At 35.6% G+C, this 23,948-nt stretch overlaps 1 protein-coding gene across 4 annotated transcripts; it reads left to right on the forward strand.

The window, feature by feature from the left end:
• The first annotated feature begins 386 nt into the window (after window positions 1–386).
• Window positions 387–23,021, forward strand: bmal1b (basic helix-loop-helix ARNT like 1b). 4 transcript variants are annotated; one of them, XM_052561208.1, is made up of 21 exons: window positions 387–519; window positions 3,587–3,651; window positions 5,814–5,938; window positions 6,465–6,612; window positions 8,041–8,061; window positions 8,355–8,423; window positions 9,798–9,836; window positions 10,909–10,935; window positions 11,044–11,201; window positions 11,968–12,047; window positions 12,135–12,227; window positions 12,329–12,446; window positions 13,635–13,784; window positions 13,876–14,122; window positions 17,263–17,369; window positions 17,459–17,609; window positions 17,684–17,772; window positions 21,845–21,941; window positions 22,046–22,142; window positions 22,225–22,318; window positions 22,402–23,021. In XM_052561208.1, exons 4-21 carry the CDS (start codon window positions 6,473–6,475, stop codon window positions 22,551–22,553), a joined length of 1,929 nt encoding a protein of 642 aa, XP_052417168.1. In that variant the 5' UTR covers window positions 387–519; window positions 3,587–3,651; window positions 5,814–5,938; window positions 6,465–6,472; the 3' UTR covers window positions 22,554–23,021. The 4 variants fall into 4 exon arrangements, with proteins under 4 accessions (XP_052417168.1, XP_052417167.1, XP_052417169.1 ...); XM_052561207.1 differs by having other exon boundaries at window positions 5,874–5,938; XM_052561209.1 differs by lacking the exon at window positions 8,355–8,423 and having other exon boundaries at window positions 5,874–5,938.
• Window positions 23,022–23,948: the final 927 nt, after the last annotated feature.

Genomic DNA, 23,948 nt, shown 5'->3' on the forward strand with positions numbered 1-23,948 from the left:
TTAGTGACAGAGTTTCATTCATGAATGGATAGTTCATGCCAGAGTAACGTTAACTATTTTTTGTGGAATGACCCACTTAATCTCCTAAATCTAAATTTCACGTGTGAACTGTAAAACGATAACCACACGTCTGAACCTCGGATCCCTTAGTGTTTGCTTAACACAATTACTAATAATTAGCCTGACACAAAAACACAAACAAACGACGCAGCGTCGTCTCGGAATCCACCACTAGCCCTTTGTTTACTCTTGTTATAAAGCTGTAATATTTTGTCAATTTCTATTGGCTACGCTTTTTCCCCGTGTATTCCTATTGGCTCTTAGATATGTCAAGCGCTTTCTGATTGGACAAAGGAGTCGTCGCTTAGTCCACACTTCAATACCATTGGTTCAATGAGTATATTAGTGGTTCTTTACTTATTAGAGCGAGAGTAAAGTAGGTCATAGAGAATGTATACTGAACTGCCCAGAGCCGTCCATATTCTCCTGACTGTACATGTGCTTTACTGCCTTCTTCATGTAAGTAAGACATATTTGATTAATAAACACGCTGAACTGTGCTGTTTGTTGTTTATATGTAAACACGTCTTGTTAATTAATTCGCTAGTCACCGCCAGATACATTTAAGTTTTTGAAGGTCTAATAAAATTTATGATACAATTGACCTTATTTTTAAAGTACAACATTCTGTCACGGTGCTTGCAATATTAGCACGACAAAAACATCAAATTTGCTTGATAATCGCACTTTTAATTGCATGTAAGGTTAAATGAGGTCATATGTCTCGGAGAGGTTAATGTGTTTATTCTGAATCATAACGCTGAGTGCAGTGAGTGCGTTATATTTCTGATGAAAATATAATGGTTTAAATAAAACCTTTAGGGCATCTTTACAAGTAAACACATTACGATGCACGTGCTTGAGTTTTGCTGCGTGAAGCACAAATGTGACCATGGACCTCAAAACCAGTCATAAGGGTCAGTTTTCTAAATTCAGATGTATACATCATCTGAAAGCTGAATAAATAAGCTTTCCACTGATGTGTGGTTTGTTAGGAGAGGATATTTGGCTGAGATACAACTATTCGAAAATCTGGAATCTGAGGGTGCAACAAAATCAAAACATTGAGAAAATATTGCCTTTGAAGCAGTGCAAATGCAGTTCATTGATGTGCATATTAATAATCAATAACTAAGATTGAATATATTTACAGAAGGAAGTTTACAAAATATCTTCATGGAGCATGATCTTAATATCCTAATGATTTTTGGCTTAAAAGGAAAATCAATAATTTTGACCTACACAATGTATTTTTGGCTAATGCTACAAATATACTCCAGCGACTTTAGACTGGTTTTGTGCTCCAGGGTCACAAATATGTCCCGGTGTGTTGTGGCAGGACACTGTAAGCTCTCGTGACCTTTTCCTCAAGTAAACACTGAAGCTGTATCTCAAATCCAACATTATGTGGCTACCTAGGGGACATTTTATAGCCTTATTGGCGCTTTCAGCATCATTTTTCATCATTCATCATCAAGAACTGTTTGGGCAATTTTTTACCTGGGCATCACTGACAGGAACAATGCTTTTCAAGGTAGTTTATACCAGGTAACTAGCATTTTAAGGTATTACACTAAGCATTTTTGAGCTTCAGGCAAGCGCAGTTTCTGGGGATTTTTAAATTTTAGAACTGAGTTAGGTCACTTCTTAATGTCCGATGTAAAACATATAAAGCAAACTCAATAGAGAATCATTGAATTAAGAACTCAGTGGGCTGCCATTGCGTTTAACATTTTTAAGTTTAGCATTTTTAAGCTTTTCATTTCTTATGTTGAATACAGTTGTGGTGCAAGATTTTTTTTTAAATCGTGATTTGTTTTTCTATTGAATTCTTGTGACACTTGCAGTCTTTCTGAGTAAATAATTTTTTTTTTCTTACCTACCCCCTTTTAATCTTAAAGACATTTTGTTTATTTCTGTATGTCAACAAAACTTACATTGAGAGTGTGATTATGTGTGCAGTAAAGATGTTTCCTTTTACATATAGGTGTGTTTGTATTGTGTATGACTATTTTATTATGCTTTTATTACTGCTATTGTATAACAAGGAACTAACTGGGGGAAAAAAACAAAAACATAATAAACGTGTTTTCCAGAAGTACATGATATATATTTTTTCTTATCGAGTTCAGAGCAGACATGAGGATGTTTAAAGCAAAGCTGCATTATGTTCCATGGTTTTTACATGGTACTCACAGATACTTCAATGTCCAAAACCCTGTGGTACTGTATGCTTTCAAGCTTTTTGTTGTAAAATCTTCTTTGTGAAGCTTGAGCCTGAATGTTAAAATCAGACACTATAACATGTACTATTTTATTCTTTGTTATTAAAACATCTTAGAAAATAGCATAATTGTTGAAAAGTATGAAATAACACAATTTGTTACACTACTATTCAAAAGTTTGGGGTCAGTAAGGTTTGTAAATGTTTCTAAAAGAAGTCTGTTATGATCGTCAAGGCTGCATTTGTTTTATTAAAAAATATATAAAACTGTAATATTCAGAAATATTCTTTTCAGATGTTTCTATTTCAATATATTTTCCTATATTATTTATTCCAAATCTGAATTTTCTGCATCATTCATAGAAATAATTAAAGTTGCTGATTTGCTGCTCAAGACATTTATTAGGATGATCAGTGAAAAACAAAAAAATACTAGAATTCTTTAATGATTAAAATGAAAAGAAAAGTAATTATTTGAAATAGAATATCATTTTTATATTATATAATAAAATGGTTTTCTGTTTATTTTATTTAATGCATCCTTGCCGAGTTAAATACAGCAGCAGCAACAACAACAACAACAACAACAACAACAACAACAAAACTTTTTGTTTAAATAAAGTGTATGGGGAAACTTTGGTGACTAAAAGCAGAAATGTTAAACTATTTATTTATTCATACATAGACACAATTGGTATTTGTCTTCAACAAAATTAATTAAAAATATTTTAACATTAAGCCTTTAGATCAAAATTGCAACGATTTTATGAATTGCAAATGTATTCATTTTAAGATTTAAAGATCATGGGAAACATCAGTTCAGTTATGTCTAATCGTTTGAGGAGTCGTGTACAGTAACAGTACAACAGGAAGTCTCAGCAGTTAATGGCTCTGTGAGAAAGATCTGGGTAAAGATAGAAAGACAGTGAAACGTCTTGCCCCTGATCTTAACTGATAAATGGTATAGCCTCTCGTGCTGTGAGACACCTGATTATTTGCAAGGCAGTGCTGTGACACCTGCTCACTGCATCTGTTGCTTTGGGTGTCGATGTTATGGTTAAGCAGCTTGCAGTGCAGTTTCTGTCCTCCCATGATCCTCTGCTAACTTTACAGCATGTGCACAGAACCCATCTGCTGTCCCTGCAGTCACAGACATACTCATCACCACAGCTGATACTACCAATGACTCCTCATTCAAACAGCACAGCAGTGTGTGGAGCAACGCTGCTTTCCTAATGCTCATATGCTCTTTCTTTTTGTTTTCCCTGCCCCTGCATCTGTCTATGGCCTGTGCTCTCTCAGGTCCAGTGCCTGTTTTGTGTATTTCCGCAGAAGCCAGCGCTGTGAGGAGACAGCTGTTTTCTGAGGTATGTGTTATATTTGGAAAATTTGAAGCAGTGTGTGGAATTCATGTCTCCACCAGATTTATTAAAGGCATACTTCATCCAACAATATAAGTCTGTCATTACTTACTCACCCTCAAGTCACTGAATGATTTTTGATGAATTAAATGTCAGTTTGTGTTTCATCATGCATCGATCTGTTGCATGGCATCATATGAGCTGAAACAGAGCACATTGTGCATATCATACTTTTAAGAAGTATTAAGTATTTATTAAGTGTTAAACTACTTTTATGTTTGTTTGTTTTTTTTGTAAAATAAGATTATTTTATACTGTGAGTGTGACAATAGTTTCAGAAATGGACCCTTTAAAGTTTTCCATAATTAAAAAACAATAATAATATTTTAAATAAAAATAATATTCATTCACCTTGAACGTATAAAAAATAGAAGCTTGGACATTCCGCTAAATTTCATTTTATGTCAGCCCCAAACCAGAATATTAACGAAAAACTGAATTCGGTGAAAATACAGCTGAATTTTAAGAGAGAGAGAGAGAGAGAAAGAGAGAGAGAGAGAAAAAATAAATTATATATATATATATATATATATATATATATATATATATATATATATATATATATATATATATATATAATAGTTCATTAAAAAATTCTATTTTGTTAATAAATAGATTTTTTATGTATCTATCTTTTTTTTTTTTTAAATAAATTGCTGTGAAATATTTTCATTTCATGATTAAGTATACATGCTTTTTGATTAATAAAGTTTAATTTGACCATTAAAACCATTAAAAGAAAAATCAATCAAATATAAAAAAAATAATTTGGAAAAAAATAAAAATAAAATGGATTTCATTGGGCCCCAGTTTCCTGACAGAAATGTCATTGAGGTGCATGACTTGTAAATGTCCAGCATTCTTCAAGGTCAGACTCCAGTTCTTCTTATTACCGTTGTAAACTATTCAGTTTCCATAATCCATCTGTCACAGACTGGTCACATTATCAGTGTCCTTCTATACTTGTCTGTAAGCTTCACGTTTCACAATGCAAATGGCTGGCTTGAATAGGAGCAGGTGTCAGTCTGACCTATAACTGTAAAGAGAACAGATTGTGCCAGAACATAATCGAATGTGGGCTGCTGATGGCGTGGGGCGATCAGGGTGTTACATAGCAGGTTTAATTGGGTGTCATGGCACCCTGGATCAAGTGTCAGCTGGTGAAAAATAGGTCAAAGATAATGATGAAGTCAAAGGGGAAAAGAGAAGAGACACGACCTTAAGACAATGATATGTAATAAAAAAGACTGCATATTTCAAGATGTGTTGTTCCCTGGAAAACAGACTGTGTTGTGGTGAAAAACAGCAATTTAAGAGGCGTCTATGTAATTGAGCTCAACTACAAATGTGATACTTTTCACACAGAGTTTCTTTGTAATTTTTATTAATTCATTTAATGTGTATGTGTTTTGTTGAGAATCATATTTGATACATGATAGTATTATATAGGAGAATATGGAGCTCATACGTAAGGAAGAACAAAACACTTCAGTTTTATTCAGAGGCCCAAAATTAGCAAAAATATGCAGTTTGGTGCAGTTGCTGGCATTTATATAAAAGTAAGCCAAATAGTACAATGAAATTAAAGATTAAAGTAAGATACAATTCAATTGCATTATTGTTATTTTTATAATAATTATTATTATTATATGTAATGTAAATCAATGAGATCTTTATAACATTATAACAGACTACTCACATAAAGTGCATATGCATATCATTTGTCACTCGTTGTCTCACAATAATACAGTATGTCTTAGTAAGATTACACATTTAAATGCTTAGGTTTATGATCAAAGCTGTAGTTTTTATTGTGGGAGAAAAGCATATAGTGCAATACAATGATCGAGAGATGAACAAACAAATGTTCTTAAAAAGCCTGATGTATCATATTTAACATGTTTCCATGTGTTTACTTGATTAAAAGTATTTCAGTGCAAAAAGACACCATGACCTAAAGGTGGACAGTTTTAGAATTTAACTAAAAGGTGTTTTACTTCCTCAAAAGTGTAAACTATCAGTCAGAGTCAATCAGAGTGTGTTTCTGCTCGCTTGCATCATCTAAACCCCTCTCTTGTGTCTTGTGTCTGGGTTATGAAATGCTTAAGCTCTGTAGGGTGGAGATTATACAGTAGATCCTGCTTGAGCACAACTTTCTTCTCTTGCAGAGGAGGATCTCGTCAGGCAGCTTCAGGAGATGGTGAAGGAAGAACAGCCCTCATCTCTCTCTGTGGTGAGTTTAACCCTCTTTTGTTCCTCATTTGGCAGTCACATTTGTGATCTTCAGGATCAAAAGTGACCAGACACCTAAAATTTGACCTTTTCCCACCAGTATAGTCAATGTAACATATTTTAGTTCTATAATATTTTTGTAATTTTTGTAATATCATTTCTTCCCATTGAATATATATATATATATATATATATATATATATATATATATATATATATATATATATATATATATTATAAATATATATTTTTATATTACTTTTCAATTAATGCAGTATAGGGGTGGGTGAAATTAACAAAAATTCATATCATGGTATTATACACTGTCCAGGCCATATTGATATTATATTTCAAAATGAGAAAAAAAAGGGATTGTACACAGAGCTGAAAAGTATTATTATTATTTTTTATTCTGCCATTGTTTTTCCACTGTTTGTGTTTGTGAAATTGACTTTTTTTTCTTTCTTTTTTACACCATAACAGAATACAGTAAACGAAGGGGTTAAATGTATGTTTGTGTTTTGCAGACGGTCTAATGGCAGACCAAAGAATGGACATCTCCTCCACGATGAATGAGTTCTTGTCTCCCAGTTCCACTGATCTGATCAGCAGCTCCATGTCTGCGCAGGGCATGGACTACACCCGCAAGAGGAAGGGCAGCGTCGCAGACTATCAGTAAGAGTCCTAACAGATCCTCTAACGCTGTTCATTCACATGTGTGCGCTCATACTGAACCTCAAGCAGGATTTATGATGAGGTTCAAGGCCCAATGTCTGGAATTACACTACCTTTCAAAAAATTGGGGGGTCATTAAGGTTTTTTTCGTTGTTGTTTATTTAAAAGAAACAAATTATTTTATTTAGCAACAATGCATTACATTTATTAAATGTGACAGTAAAGACATTTATAGTGTTACACAAGATTTCAATTACAAATGCTTCTTTTAACTTGAAGAATCCTGAAAAAAAGAAAAATATTATATATATATATATATATATATATATATATATATATATATATATATATATATATATATATATATATATATATATATATATATATATATATATATATTTTTAGGATTCTTCAAGTTAAAAAAAAAAAAAAAAAAAAAAATATATATATATATATATATATATATATACATATGTATGTATGTATGTATGTATATATATATATATATATATATATATATATATATATATATATATATATATATATATATATATATATATAGTATTTTCCGCAGAATTATGAAGCAATGTTTTATCAACATTGATAATAATGCGAAATGTATCTTTAAAAACCAAATCTTCATATTAGAGTGATTTCTGAAGGATCATGTGACGCTGAAAATCACATTTGCTATTACATTTTAAATATATTAGAAACATAATAATAATAAAAATTCAATGTAAACTGTATTTTTGATATATAAAATGCAGCTTTGGTGAGCAGAAGAGAATACTTGTAAAAATGTTAAAAAGTCTTACAGACCCCAAATGTATGAATGTTAGTGTATATTGTCCAAAAATATGTAAACAGACTTGCATCATTTTGCTTGTAAGCATCTTTTTTTTTTCATCCGTGTTCTCTTGTATCCCTCTGACATCACTCCAAAACAAACACACTAATTACAGAATGCTTTGGATGGGGAAGAAACAGTTCCACTCACATTTCCTGTTTATCTGTCACCAAGTTTATTGCTGATCAGCTATAAACCATAGACATTTACTATGTTATCATGAGTTTGCATATTTTGTAGTTTTAAAAAGTCAGTCAACCCAACAATTTAAATCCGGTTGTCATTTACTCACCTTCATGAAGCCTGTATGACTTTTTTGTTTCTTCTGTAGAACATAAAAGAAGACATTTTGAAGAATGCTAGTAACCAGTTTCGGTTCCCATTGACTTCCATTAAAATGACTAAAAATGCAATTGTATCAATGGAAACCGAAACTGTTTAGTTACCCACATTCTTCAAAATATCTTCTATGTTCCACAGAAAGTAAGTAAATGGTGACATAATTATTTTTTGGGTGGACTGTCCCTTTAATATGAGATGACCTGAAATTGAATTTGTCAATATCTCTATTTTCACAGAATTGATGGATTTTCTTTTGAGTAAGTATCCAAACATTTCTATTACTTTCACATTACAATACTCCAGTATTCCAAAACTAATATTCCATTTCTTTTACAAAAAAATATATACCCATGGCATACAGTACCATGGTGCATGAAGAGTATAACATCTTATCATCACCACTGAAACATCACTAAACTGTCACAACTGTACCTAATTATAAGTGTGCCTTTGTTTGAGGACAGGCACATTATTTATCTGTTTAAAAAATAAAAGAAATATATGAACTTACCCCTTGTTTTTGAGAAAAATACCAATTTTATCCTCTTAGATCTGAGGCTTCATGGATGAGATTCCTCATCCAAAGCTCACAGCTCACACAGTCCACTGAGAGTGAATGGTCAGTGAGTATGGAGTATAGATGAAGTCTTGTGCAATGGTCAGACAGTCCAGTCTGTTCTTGTTTTAACACAAATGTAATCTAGCACCTTTGTTATCTGAATATTAAATTCTCACTCCATGCAAACAGAAGGAGTGCAAGGGCAAATATTGTTTACAAATATTTGCATGATATACTTTGGTGAATCAGGTGCTAAAAATATGCAAACAGCTTGTGCAAATAATCAATATCTGCACAATTTAGTTATGGTTCATTCTGGGTGAATTCACCCCTTTTAGAAGTTTATAACTCTTTTGTGGATAATAGCAGGTATTGTGTTATATGCAGCTTTTTTGTTTTGTGGTTTATTTTTAACAATCACTTGTAATGCAGGGTTTCCCATACAAGGGTTTGTAAACAAACAAAAAGTATCATCCATCAAGTAAATGTTTTTGATCATAGGGGTTCAGGATGACTTAAAACTAAAGTCTGCTCTAATAGAAAACACATAACAGTTATTTAACAAACAGGGAGGAAAAAATCTGTGGTAGATGCTATCAGTGTCAAGCCCTCAGATAAACAACGTGTACAGTTTCTTTTATTCTGGTCAGTTATGAAACAAGCCATTATGAAAGAGGCAAGCTGGAGCTGGTGGTGCGTTAAATGGGAGTTACATCATATCAAGTCATAGTATACTGCTAACTGGTAGCATATTATGAGATCCTAATCCTGCAATGACATTTAATGAGGATAAATGAATCAGATGTGCTCTTAACCTAAACATTTAATGGACTATAATGAAAATTAAGGATTTTTTTTGTAAAGAGTATTAATCATCTGGTTTTGAGAATTTTTTTCCCTTTTTATTTGCAAATCACCTTAGTAAAAAAACTGTATATTTAAAATACATTTATTTCATATTTTCAAGTTCTAGTTCAAATCTATTAACATATTTACTGACGTATCGCTTGAGACTTACTTACATAAAATTATAATTCAGCTTTCTTTGGAGTATTACTTGTGCACAATGCACATTTCTTATTATCAAGCCCCCAATGTGTTTTAATGTCACTATTGATGAAGAGTGTATGATCGGAATATTTTTGGTCTTTAAATGCAAGATATTTAAAGTGCACCTAAAGTACAAAACTAGTTGTTGCAAATTAGCAGACTTTAAGTATTCCAGATTAGAATAGAAAAAGAACAATTGCAGGGTATTTTTATTAAGTACATAAATATGTAAATGCATTTGTAGTATACTTAGCATGAAGTAAATTAATTTCAAATACGTTTTAGTATATTTACTATTCACTTGTGCAGGGTATTGTCCCATTCAAATGACTTTATGATTAGTGAACTATTTAAGCTAATGTATTGTTACTGTTGATTTCTAAGGGACAGTATGGACATAGACACGGACAAACAACTTGGAAGGTAAATTATTTTATCTATCATGAAAATACAGCATAAATGACTACTGAAAATGCTTCTCTTTCAGACTTTCCGTATTTTCCAGACTATAAGTCACACTTTTTTTCATAGTTTGGCTGGTCCTGCGACGTATAGTCAGGTGCGACTTATTCATCAAAATTAATTTGACATGAACCAAGAGAAATGAACCAAGAGAAAACATTACCGTCTCCAGCCGCGAGAGGGCGCTCTATGCTGCTCAGTGCTCCTGTAGTCTACACTGAAGATTCAGTGATTCAGGGATTCAGTGAAGTGGAATAAGATCACGGGAGCTTGGTGAATAAATTAATATTTCAGTTAACAGTTTTCAGTTGTTTTCAGTGTAGGCTACAGGAGCACTGAGCAGCATAGAGCACCCTCTCGCGGCTGTAGATGGTAATGTTTTCTCTTGGTTCTTGGTTCTAAATAAATGCGACTTAATAGTCCACTGCGACTAATATATGTTTTTTTCCTCGTCATGACATATTTTTGGACTGATGCGACTTATACTCAGGTGCGACTTATAGTCCGAAAAATACGGTATTTAAAAATCCAGTTTGTAGTTTATGTACTATGTAGTTTGTGGCATTTTGCTTTAAGGAGAATTTGGTAGCACTTTATTTTACAGTCCTGTTCCCCATGTACATACTACGTACTACTGATAGTAATTACAATAACTATGTAATAACTAGGTACTAACCCTGAACCTACCCCTAAACCTAACCCTACCCCATGTAGTTACCTTGTATTACCAGAACTTTCTTAGATAAATACACTATAAGTACACTATAAGTACATGTAAGTACACGTACTTTAAAATAAAGTGCAACCGAGAAATTTAAACATTTCCTGTTCATTTTGACGTTTCTTTGTTTGAAGTCTTTCAAAATCTTTAAACCTTGTTCATTTTAGATTTTAAATCCCATATTTTCAGAGATTAATAATATGATTATTCCTCCTGTAACTGGATCTGTTTATGTAGGTTCTGGTGTTTATACTTAGCCTACATTATTTATTATTTCTCAGATGTTCTTTTTTCTAAATTTTCTCTCAACAGGGCCGATCAGCAGATCAAGAATTCAAGGTGCAGTGTTTTCTATTTTTTTAATTAGTGGATAGATCATATTCTGCTGTAGATCCTATGCCTTTTCTTCCAATTGTAACATTATTTTGGACTCTTGGTTGTCAACAGGGAAGCTCACAGTCAGATTGAGAAGAGACGCAGAGACAAGTTGAATGGATTTATTGATGAGTTGGCTTCATTATTGCCTACCTGCAATGCCATGTCACGCAAGCTGGACAAACACACGGTGCTGCGCATGGCGGTCCAGCACATGAAAACACTTCGAGGTGACATTCAGCTGGCTATTTATATGTAATCTTTATACTTCTTTTTGTATTTCAAGTGATTTTATAGCTGAGTTTTCCTAAAATATGACATCTACATTGCTTTTTTATTTTATTCACAAACATTGTACTTCCAATATTGGTTTCTAAACAGACTAATTGATCAATCTGTGCATTCCTTTTGAAAAGCTTAAATAAGCATATGCATTAAATAAATATTTGGAATAGATCATTATATTTATGTAAATGTATTTATGTGTTATTCTTAATGAATATATTGGTTTACTGAGGTACTGTAGTCCAGTGAATATATAGTTCCATTGTGTAAAATTATATAAAACAAATATCAGTTAAAAAAACATAATATAATTTACAAAAACAATCAGTATTGGTTGGTGAATCTTTTAAGGAGCCATGGTGAAGGTAAAAAAGTTTCCATTTTTTTTTAAACTTGTTATGGAAATCATATGAATAGAGTGGTAATATTAACTATATTCCAATGCTTTTGTAAGCGAGTTCCCTGGTGAACGCAAAAGATTATCAAGATAAAGAAACGTTTCTTGGTGGAAAGCAAACATTTTGTTGATTAATGCAAAAGCATATAATATAGTTTTTCCTCCCATCATTTTGTTCTGTCACCTTAATTCATATACCTCAAATTATGGTTTTATTATCTGGTGTACAAATACTCAAAACAAAAATACTTGTACATATGCTTATTTTTTATTTGATATGTATATGTTTATATTATATTATACTGTCTTTTTAGGTGCTGCAAACCCTTACACTGAAGCTAACTACAAGCCAGCCTTTTTATCAGATGATGAGCTGAAGCATTTAATATTAAGGGTAGGTGAGCTTAAGAAACGTCCTTTTGTGCTATGCTGAGTTACAAACCCTGGCCGTGACTCACTGGTGATTCACTCTGCATCTCAGGCTGCTGATGGATTTCTGTTCGTTGTGGGCTGTGATCGGGGAAAGATCCTTTTTGTGTCAGAGTCTGTCTACAAAATTTTAAATTACAGTCAGGTAAGGCCTTCTAAAGCTACTATGATTCACCACTCTGCCTATACGGATCATCAGACTGTGAAGTGACTCACTATATTGACTGCTTTCTCTCCATCTTACAGAATGACCTGATTGGTCAGAGTTTGTTTGATTATTTGCATCCTAAAGACATTGCAAAAGTCAAAGAGCAGCTCTCGTCATCTGACACAGCCCCACGCGAAAGACTCATCGATGCTAAAAGTAAGTTAGCAACTGCTTAAAAAAACACCATTATGCAGACAACCATTAAAGGAACACCTACTTTTTTTGAAAAGAGGCTCATTTTCCAACTCCCTTAGAGTTAAACAGTTGAGTTTTACCATTTTCAAATCCATTTAGCCTACCTCCAGGTCTGGTGGTAGCACTTTTACATTAACATCTATACTATACTCTCATTCTGGTGTAATAATCAAGGAACATTGCTGCTGTACCCAGGAGTGTAGCAGGCACAGTGATATTATGCAGCGGCTGAAAATAGTCCCCAGCTAGTTTGTGTAGTTGCAGCAATAGCAGAGTTGGTAGGGACTATTTTCTGCGTAATATCACTGCAACTTCTGCACCCATGGTACAGCAGCAAAGTTCCTTGATTATTACGCCAGAATGAGAGTATAGTTCCTAGCCATATCGGCCTAGAAAATCACAACTTTTAATTTTTCGTCAGTCTTAGTACACAATGTAACTACAGAAGAGTAAAGTTTTAAATAGGAAAAATATGGAAACTCTTTGATCATTTTTGAGCGAGATGCTAACGGTCTAATCAGATTCAATGATCTATGCTAAGCTAAGCTAAAAGTGCTACTGCCAGACCTGGAGATCGGCTGAATGGATTCGGAAATGGTAAAACTCAACTGTTAAACTCTAGGGGAGTTGGAAAATTAGCCTATTTTCAAAAAAGGTGGAGTGTTCCTTTAAAGGCTGAAATACCATGCATGACTTTTGAAACTGTAACATTTAGTATTGTCCTTTTTTGGCATTATACCAATTTCCAACTTTGTAAATGGTTAAATACTGGCCCTTATAAAGTAAAGATGATGTCTACCAGACTTACACGTCATTCCAAACACAAAAAACTCACACAGAAACATGCACCATGTTGCATGACAAAGAAAAACAGCTTGGGCTCTAAAATCAGCTCAAAATATCAAACATGTTTGATATCCTCTGACTCAGTCTGTGGCCATCATACACACTACAAAATTTTATGTGAAATCTTTTGACTCCGATTGACTAAAATCTGCAGACTGACTCTGACTTTCAGCAGTTAACATCGACTACTCCAGACTGCACATTGGGACAAAAATCTTGGGGCAAAAAGTAGTGTATACCAGCCTTTAATCACATACGTTGCATTGTTTTTTGAGCTTATCTGACTTATCTGACATTTCTCAGCTGGGCTGCCAGTCAGGACAGACATCGCCCCTTGTCCCTCCAGACTGTGCTCGGGAGCCCGACGCTCCTTCTTCTGCAGAATGAAGTGCAACAGGCCCCTTGTCAAAATGGAGGACAACGATTATTCCTCAACTTGCTCCAAAAAGAAAGGTAAATCAGCCACTTTGCGTATTGTAAAATATATGTATATATTAAAAAAAGTTTTATCGCCATAACTGTTGCTCTCTATTACTCTCTGCAGCCGATCGCAAGAGCTTCTGCACCATCCACAGCACGGGCTATCTGAAGAGCTGGCCGCCCACAAAGATGGGCTTGGATGAAGACAATGAGCCTGATAATGAAGGCTGTAATCTCAGCTGCTTAGTGGCCATTGGCCGATTACATCCTCATATTGTTCCACAACCCATGAACGGACAAATCCGGGTGAAGCCCACAGAGTATGTCTCGCGCCATGCCATTGATGGGAAGTTTGTCTTTGTGGACCAAAGGTAAGCAGTGACCACTGGGTGCCCTGAAATGCAGTTGCAGTTTGAAGGTGCAGAACATTTACAATTTATTAAGCAAAATCCAGGCAATGTCAGTGAAAATCAACACAACAAAGTACAGTATTTTGCCTGAAAAAATTCAATTTTGGTCAGATTCATAATTTAACAAGCAAAACGAAAGATCCGCGATGGATGAGACACTCATTCTGAGAGTGTTTACTCTCCACAGATTAAAATTATAACATTTTCCAGTAATAGGTGGTTTGGAAAGTAGTTATTTTATGGTTGGTTAATTTTGCTAGCTGGCAAGAACGTTAACGGAAAATGTGACCACACCTTAACTTGCTTAAACAACGCCAGTGCACTATAACATACGACATGCTTGTATAGTATGATATAATTTTCCAGATTCAGAATTATATAATTATTGTAAGCAAACATGTTAAGTAAAATTGATAATTGGTTGGGATATGTTTGTCTTGTCTACTGATCTGGGATCAAATGCTTGGTATCCATGCTGGCCTCATGACCAATCTTCATGTTAGCGTGACAGCTTATTTAGTTTCGTGAGCACAATGCAGATCAATATCCAAATATAGCCATGGATAAATGGTTCAGATTTACATAAAGTCACGGCCTGGCTAGAAGTGGAAATATAGGGCACACAATGCACCTAAAAATACACTGTGACAAAGGCACTGCTTGGCTATTATATGTCAGCTTTCTCTGGAGTCTTGATTTTTGTGAATGTGGTCTTAAAGTCATGATGAAACCAAATACCGACAGAGACACCTTCCGTATAGTGATGTACTGTTAAAGGGGTCAAATGACGTTGCTAAAAAGAATATTATTTTGTGTGTTTGGTGTAATCCAATGTGTTAAACGCATGTTCACATCAGGATGGATATCGTGTACTATTATCACCAACGTTTAACGCCTTGGGACTAAACAAAGGGTGCCAATCTGAGTGTGCACACAATCTGAGTTTAACGACTCTGGCTCGTTTTGTTTGGTTTGACGTGCTGCATTAAAAACTGTCCAACCAATTAAATTGCTGCTTTTGTTCATGTGACTGGAGCTGCTGAAGTTACATTAAAACACTACTTGGTGACGATCAAGTACAAAATGGTCTTACCAAGCAAACTTGATACCAAGCGATGAAGAGGAAGTAAGCAGACCAAGAAGATCGAGGCAAGATGAATGTAGAGCTGCTGGTCTCATTGGTGTCTGAACACAAAGGGCTTTATAACAAATGCTACAGAAATCTCGATAAGAGAGAGCTGTAAGGGAGAGGAATTGCAGATCAAATAGTATTTGATATATACCAGGATGTTTCTGTTTTTAGTTATATCTAATGTCAGGGAGTGAATTTACACGTTCACTCAGCTCATCGCCAGTGAAAATCCCTTAGGTATGAACCATGGACTGTAAAAAACATGGACATAGTGTCCATGACATCACCCATATGTTTCTGAAGAGTGGGTGGAGGCAGCCATCGCCATCTTGGCAATGTGTCACCACGCGTCACTCCCGGATAATCGAAAATGGGCAAAAAAGTGGGAGCTAGGAGCTATTGACTCCCTTTTGTGGCCAGCTTCTAGTGGCCAGTTTACGAATTACAGTTTAAGTCACTTCTGTATAGGCTTCATGAGAGAGAGCAGGAGGTTGCCGCTTGGTATGAGCACAAAAGACGCGCTGAAAAATGTTGGCGATAAGCACACAGGATATTCGTCCCGGTTTATTTGAGGCTTAAGGTTAAAAAATATATATATTATTTTCCACAAACTTTTGTTTCTTCTCTGTGCCTTGCCTTTCTGAAAACCATCACTTTTTATAAAGCTCATCGCTCTGAAAAGCGCGGTGTGCTCTGATTGGCCATCTGTCCAGTGCGCTGTGATTGGCTGAATACCTCAAGCATGTAAAGGATATGTTACGCCCCTTTCCATATTTGGAAACACACAGCCTTTCCCCAACACTGTGGTGGTGGCAACAATACTACAGCGAGAATAAAAGTATGCCTTCTTGCAAATACATTTAGGCGGCGTTACACAAATGCCAACACAGTGTCGTAGATATGAGGGACTGTGTTTAAATTAGGCATTTAAGCGAGGCATGGATGAGTCTTAACTTCTAAAAAGTATATCTCTTTGGGATAGTTTTTGCAACTTTACGGATGTTATACATGCACAAACAGCTTATAACACTCAAAGAAAAAAAGAAAATCTTGAAATTGCATTGTATGACCTGTTTAAACACACAGTTTTTGCTTATCCGAAAAGAAAGCATGTAGGACAGTGACTTGTTATCCATCTGTTGAGAAATGTTGCACTCAAAAGTAGAAGCAGATCTTAAGGGTTAGTTCACCCAAAAATAAAAATTATGTCATTAATTACTCACCCTCATGTTGTTCCAAACCCGTGAGACCTCCGTTCATCTTCGGAACACAGTTTAAGATATTTTAGATTTAGTCCGAGAGCTCTCAGTCCCTCCATTGAAGCTGTGTGTACGGTATACTGTCCATGTCCAGAAAGGTAAGAAAAACATCATCAAAGTAGTCCATGTGACATCAGAGGGTCATTTAAAAATTTTGAAGCATCCCAAATACATTTTGGTCCAAAAATAGCAAAAACTACGACTTTATTCAGCATTGTCTTGTCTTCCGGGTCTGTTGTGAGCGTGTTCACTGCAGTGTAGTGATATCCGGTTCACGAACAAATCATTTGATGTAACCGGATCTTCTTGAACCAGTTCAACAAATCGAACTGAATCGTTTGAAACGGTTTGCGTCTCCAATACGCATTAATCCACAAATGACTTAAGCGGTTAACTTTTTTAATGTGGCTGACACTCCCTCTGAGTTCAAACAAACCAATATCCCGGAGTAATTCATGTACTCAAACAGTGCACTGTGACTGAACTGCTGTGAAGAGAAAATGGAGGGACTGAGAGCTCTGGGACTAAATCTAAAATATCTTAAACTGTGTTCCGAAGATAAACGGAGGTCTCATGGGTTTGGAACGACATGAGGGTGAGTAATTAATGACATAATTTTTATTTTTGGGTGAACTAATCCTTTAATGTGATCTTGCAGTAGCTGTAATTTAAATACTTATTTTTTATTTTTTATTTTTTATTTTTTTTAGGGCCACAGCCATTCTTGCTTATCTACCTCAAGAGCTGCTGGGCACGTCATTCTATGAGTATTTCCATCAGGATGACATCGGACATCTTGCTGAATGCCACAGACAAGGTACTTTAGAGAAATGCTCTCCATAAAGTGTAGCATGCATGGCCAGATTTCTGTGGCTGACCTCACAATCTGTATTTCTCCGTTTACAGTGCTGCAGATGAGAGAGAAGATCAACACCAACTGTTACAAGTTCAAGATTAAAGATGGCTCTGTTATAACTTTAAGAAGTCGCTGGTTCAGTTTCATGAACCCTTGGACCAAAGAAGTAGAATACATTGTTTCAACTAATACAGTTGTCTCGTAAGTGCACAAAATCTCTAGTGATACAATGCGTTGTTGGTTTGGTTTAGTAACTTGAATGGCTGTGTTATCAGAGGCAGTTCTCTTGATGGAGCAGAGCCTGGTTATCCTCAGCTCACTGCCTCCCCTCATAGCATGGACAGTGTCCTTACAGCTGGTGACGGTAGGCAGATCTCATTTACTCTTCACATCCTAAAACAACAGATAAACTAGTGACTGTTAATGCATGTCCTAACCAGACACAAGAAATTACCTGTGACAAGTAATTTTTCAGTTCAACATCACAGCCAATCAGAAGACCTATTTAATTGTAGATTTTGGGATTTTGGGATTTTGAACCAATAGGATTTCACTGTTTGGGTTTACCCAGATAATACAGGACAAAATAATAAAAAGAATGACATTTTTTCCCTAAAACCCCACTTTTTTTTTTTTTGGCATTATTAAAAATTATATTAAGCATAAAGAAATTGCCTAAACGGGGTGTCATTATGTTTATGACATTTAAAGCACATATTTCCTCTAAATTCTTAATTCTTAAAAAATATATATATTGAAGAAATTCATGTTTTCATCATACATTTGAGTTTTTGATTCACTGGTTCAGCAAATACTACCTTCATGTATGTTTACATGAAGTGAAGGAAAATTGCAAAAACAGCCTTTGGAAATATGGGGCACTATTAAGTACAAAATTAAGCACCATATGGAACTACGGGGCACAGTTAAGCACAAAATTAAATTATAATCGTAATATTATTGCTTTAAATTCGAATTTAAATATTATTAATTTCTTTCTCACCCCAAACATTTGAATGATATATGTATCACAATTTCTGCAACGTAAAATTTATTTTTTTGTTCAACAATAATAATCATAAACGATTCTTGAAAAGAATATATAATATACATTTACTAAAACTTTTACCTAAATAAACTTTTAAAGGGATAGTTGAAAATTTAGTGTTTATCTGCTTACCCCAAGGGCATCCAGTGGCATTTTTCCTCTGCATGGTACTGCACAGGACGGTACCATTACCAAAACGTGACTTGTAAACTCTGCTGATTGACTGGAAGGAATCGTCAATACCTTCGTCACTGAACTTGTGACAACCCAAAAGTTTTTTTGTCTGTTGCGGAAGTACAGACATTCCTCTCGTATAGCAGAGGAGCAGATCCAGCGAGAGCTTGATGGGGCGACACAGATTGAAAAAGTCGCGGCACTAGAGGCGGCGCAACAATAACGACATGTGAATAATCCTGCCCCCACTCTAAAGCAGTACTAAACTTCAGTGGAAATGCAAACTGTGCCGTACTGAGCCGAGTACTACCATGCAGTGGAAAAGCGCGGTAAGATGTAGGTGACTTTGTTTCTTCAGTAGAACACAAAGATTTTTATCTCAAACTGTTGCAGTCTGTCAGTCATATAATGGAAGTGGATGGGAATCACGGGTTTGAGAGTCAAAAAACCTTACACAAACAAACCAAATTAAACTCATTAGGCTCATGATGATACATTGATTTGTAAAGACACGAAACGATAGGTCTGTGCAAGAAACCGCCAGGTATCTCTTAAATGGATGGTCCATTTGAGAGATAGGTGGTGGTAATGCACTTTAGGGCTGAAACGATTAGTCAACATTATCGACAACGCGACAATAAATAATTGTCGACAAATATTTTTGTTGTCGAGTAGTCGTTTTATGTCATATGACCTAATGTAAGAGCTTGCAATAACGCGGTTTGACCAGTGTGGCACTGTATGGCAAGACTGTAATTCAGCTCTCCTAATGCAATTCAAGAGAAGAAGACGCAGTGGCAGCCCTTCAGAGCAAAGGCAGCCAAATCTGATGGTGCTGAGCGGCGTTTGGATGAATATGTAAAAGTATACTGCATGCTTTCCTCTTAATAACAAAATAAACACATCAAAAACTGACAGCGGTGAGAAGGCAGCAGTTTGAAACGCATCTGATTAAAGAGATGTGGATGTTTGCACAAGCTCTGTAACATAAGTTCAGTACTCTAGTGGACTTCAATCACACCATGTTTATTTATTTAGTACTTTATGCAATAGAAAGCTTTAAATCAAGCAGCTTTACAGTATTATTAAACTTGAAAAACCAGAGTCAGTGTCACTTTCAGTTAGAACTATAACTTGATTTTCTGTTATAAAGCAGCTCTCAAGTGTGGAAATAAAATATTTATATTAGTGGGGGAAAAAAAATATTTCTTTATAGTTATAGTTTGGTTCGCAGAGATCAAAGTTTGATCTAGAGACAAAGTTTGATCCCACCCGCTCCCAAAAGATTTTCACCCACTCCCACCCGTAAACAATCAAGTATCGTCCTGCTCCCACCTGCAAAATCCCGCGGGTAAACGTATAAGTATTTTTTTTTGGCAGATTTTTAAGAATCACTTGCAGTAAATTTATTTCAAAATTACAATCCATATACAGCTATGATCAGCTGTTCCTTCATCTTGGCTGAGCTTTCAACGTTGTTACGGGAAAGGATGAAACTGATTGGTTAGTCCTCATCACATGACCTGCGGTACGCTTGAGGCTCTCTGAAAAGTTGAGATCTTTTTAACTCGATGCGGCGCGGACGCTTGGAAAAAAACGACCGCGTCGCACTGCGTTGCTTCCATTATGAGGGCGCATACCGCGTGCCTAGATTGGAAATAACATACTTGAGCACGCAAAAGACGCAATATGTGAACGGCCCCTCAGTCATTTGTAGATTAATGCGTATTGGAGACACAAACCGTTTAAAACGATTCAGTTCGATTTGGTGAACTGGTTAAAAAGATCCAGTTACATCGAGTTATTCATTCGCGAACCGGATATCACAAACTGCTGTGTTTTGAACTCACAACAGACATGGAAGAGAAGACAATTTACTTGTATAAAGTCGTAGTTTTTGCTATTTTTGGACCAAAATGTATTTTCGATGCTTAAAAAAATTCTAACTGACCCTCTAAAATATCTTAAACTGTGTTCCGAAGATAAACGTAGGTCTCAAAGGTTTGGAACGACATGAGGGTGAGTTATTAATGACATAATTTTGATTTTGGGTGAACAAACCCTTTAATGTGCCCATGCAGGAATAGCATGTCATTCACTGTTGAGAGCTTCAGTTTAATCTGTCTCTGCTCCAGTATGTGACCGCAAATACTGAAAGCCCTCTCCGATGGTGTGCTAGCTGGAATGCAAAGTACATGGCGTGTGTGCTTTTGTGCTTCTAATCCATCCAACTTGACCTTTAAATATCTCACTATTTCGGAATCGAATTATACATCGCTGTCTATGGTATCATCCACATCCTCCCATTCCTCAAAGACTATTTTATTTTATTATAAATAAAGGTTTATTTGTTTCTAGTTAATTTATTTTGTTAGATATTTCCACTTTGCAGGAGTCCCGCAAATAATTTAATTTTCAATGAATCTCTACTTATTAATCAGCAAAATAATCAATTAGTCGATTAATCTTTCTAATAATCTTTAGATTAATCGATTATCAGAATAATTATTGTTGCATCCCTAATGCACTTATAAGTCTGCAATCTGCCATAAAGCAAGAAGAAGTAGAAGAGTTGTCATGCGCTGGCTGTTGAGAATGCACTCAGGACAGTTCGGACATTGAGGTGAATCAGAGGTAAAAAACGATACAAATACTGTTCAGTTTCTTGCACAAACCGACTGTTTTGTGTCTTTACACATCAGTGTATAGTCACGAGCCACAGGGTTTAATTTGGTTTTGTTTGTATATGTTTTATGACTCTCAAACCCGTGTTTCCAATCCACTTACATTATATGACTGACAGACTGCTACGTTTTGATTTAAAAATCTCTGTTTGTTTTCTACTGAAGGAACAAAGTCACCTACATATTGCATGCCCTAGTGGGTAATCAGATAAACATAACATTTTCATTTTTGGGTGAACTATGCTTTAATTTGCTGCTTATTAATAGTAAGTAAGGTAGTTGTTAAGTTTAGGTGTTGAGTAGGATTAGGCATGTGCAATATGGTCATGCAGAATATGTGCTTTATAATATTAATAAACAGCCAATATGTTAATAATAGGCAAGTGTTACCAAAAACAATACTGTTTGGCAGTATTTACTGTATTCTTGATAGAATGAATGCAGCCTTGTAGAGCATAAGAGACCGCTTTCAATAACATTAACAATCCTTTAATACTATTTTGGTGTCCTTTTTAAATGTTCTTCTACAGGCTCAGGGAAAACTGTCCCTGGAATCCCTGGAGGCACAAGACCCGGGGCAGGAAAGATCGGCCGCATGATCGCTGAGGAAGTGATGGAGATACAAAGGTGAGCTGATCGGTTTACACAGTTCAAGTCGGAATAATCTGAAATCGAGTCATGATCTTGGTGACATTGCAGTTGGTTTTATCCGTTATTGATATGATTGACAGGATGAGAGGCTCATCTCCCTCTAGTTTTGGCTCAAGTCCCCTCAGCATCTCCAACAGCACACCCCCTCCTGACACATCCTCACCGGCGGGCAGGAAGGTAACGTTTGTTCATATAACGTTACATTAATGTGATAATCTATTAATCTCACAGCATCTGATTTTCCCCCCGAACTGCTCAGATTTCAAATGGTGGAAGTCTAGACATTCCTTCAGCAGGGATGGTGTCGGGTCAGGACAGCATAGGATATCCTTACTCTAACAGCTCGATTTTAAGTAAGTTTTAAAGGTGGTCTGATCACCGATTGGTCAGTGTTGCTTTTGAGCAGTTCACAACACTTTTCTTCTCTGATCTGCAGGTGATCAATCACACATCTGCATTGGTGACATCATGGACGAGCCGGGCTCCAGCAGCGATGAGGCTGCCATGGCCATCGTCATGAGTCTGCTGGAGGCGGACGCAGGTCTGGGAGGTCCCGTGGACTTCAGTGACCTGCCCTGGCCGCTGTGAGGGCCTTGAAGGAAACCTTCACCCAGTCCTATCAGAGTACAACATCAATCCATCTCAGTCCTGTTCAAACCAGCCATGACCCTGACAGTCAACGCATGTGGACATTTTTTTTTTTTATTATTTGTTGGTGACATTACATTTGTTTTTGACCCGGTGCCTCAGGTAGCTCCACCCACAGCATAATCTCATTGGTCCACAGCCTCATTCTACAACCGTGTCCAGTTTCAGTTTCATTGAGGACAAAAGATTTTATAGCACCTGGTCGGGACACAATATTAGATCCGTCAACATTAGTCATTATTAGTACTGGTATGGTGTATAAGGGCATTGTTTCAGTTCACAGAATGTCAACTAAATACCACAAACCCTGTTGGGCTTATTTTTATTTTTAGATATATCCACCTCAGCATTTCTAATCTTTATTGTGTTTCTGCATGTTTGCTTAATAAAAATCAAATGTGTATCATAGATATGTGTATTCTAACATGTACAAGTATTTTATCTGAATGATTGGACTGAACCGAAAAGGAGACAATATACTTAAAAAAAAAAAAAAAGTATATATATATATATATATATATATATATATATATATATATATATATATACACACATTTCTTTCACTTTACGTTGTTTTTTTCTTCGTACCCATGATTCGCGTAGAAATTGAAGTTTTTTTAGTCCTTCCAACTGAAAAGGTTTGAAGTTGAGGCCCAGCTTATCATATTTGCATAACTTTAAAAAAATGCTGATCTAGCAGTTGATTATTAAATGAACTTCAGTACAGTATATAGTAAATGCTACATTTAAGGTTTAGCAAGTATTTTAACTATAGTGTTCGATCACTGTTTGTTGTGTACTAAGTGCACCATGGTGTCAGGTGCTACACTGCACTGGCACATTACAGTAACTTGGCTCAGCCTAATTGTCTCGAGTTTTATGTAACAGGTATTTTACCATTTATTTATGTTTTTGTGTTTCAATGACTTTTAGTGAGTTATATCTGCACAATAATTAATTCCTTTACCTGTCCAACCAAAACAGACACACTGGGGATGATTACTAAGGATTTTCTCCAACATAAAACATTTCACCTTGTGTATGCTATTGTTTTTTTTTGTGTTTGGCCATACAGGTACTGATTCCCCCATTGTCTCCATTGGTAAAGCATGAAATTACACTCACTGGCTACTTTATAAGGTACACCTACACCTATGCCTCCATTCGTCCTGGCATAGATTTAAGGTGCCACAAACGTTCCACTAAGATTTTAGATTTCTATTGACATGATATCATCACACAGTTGATGCAGATTTGTTGCCTGCACATCGATCATGTGGATCTCCCATTCGGGTGCTCTACTGGATTGAGGTCTGGTGACTGGTGAAGCCATTT

Source organism: Carassius gibelio, chromosome B7 (assembly GCF_023724105.1).
Source record: "Carassius gibelio isolate Cgi1373 ecotype wild population from Czech Republic chromosome B7, carGib1.2-hapl.c, whole genome shotgun sequence".
Taxonomy (NCBI): Eukaryota; Metazoa; Chordata; class Actinopteri; order Cypriniformes; family Cyprinidae; genus Carassius; species Carassius gibelio.

Bases quoted from the DNA above. Each gene is read 5' to 3' on its own strand.
- bmal1b (XM_052561208.1), top strand. From the start codon at position 6,473: ATGGCAGACCAAAGAATGGACATCTCCTCCACGATGAATGAGTTCTTG. The intron at 8,062-8,354 runs GTAAGTATCCAA...TTATCCTCTTAG, and splicing joins ATTGATGGATTTTCTTTTGA to ATCTGAGGCTTCATGGATGA. The intron at 9,837-10,908 runs GTAAATTATTTT...TTCTCTCAACAG, and splicing joins ACGGACAAACAACTTGGAAG to GGCCGATCAGCAGATCAAGA.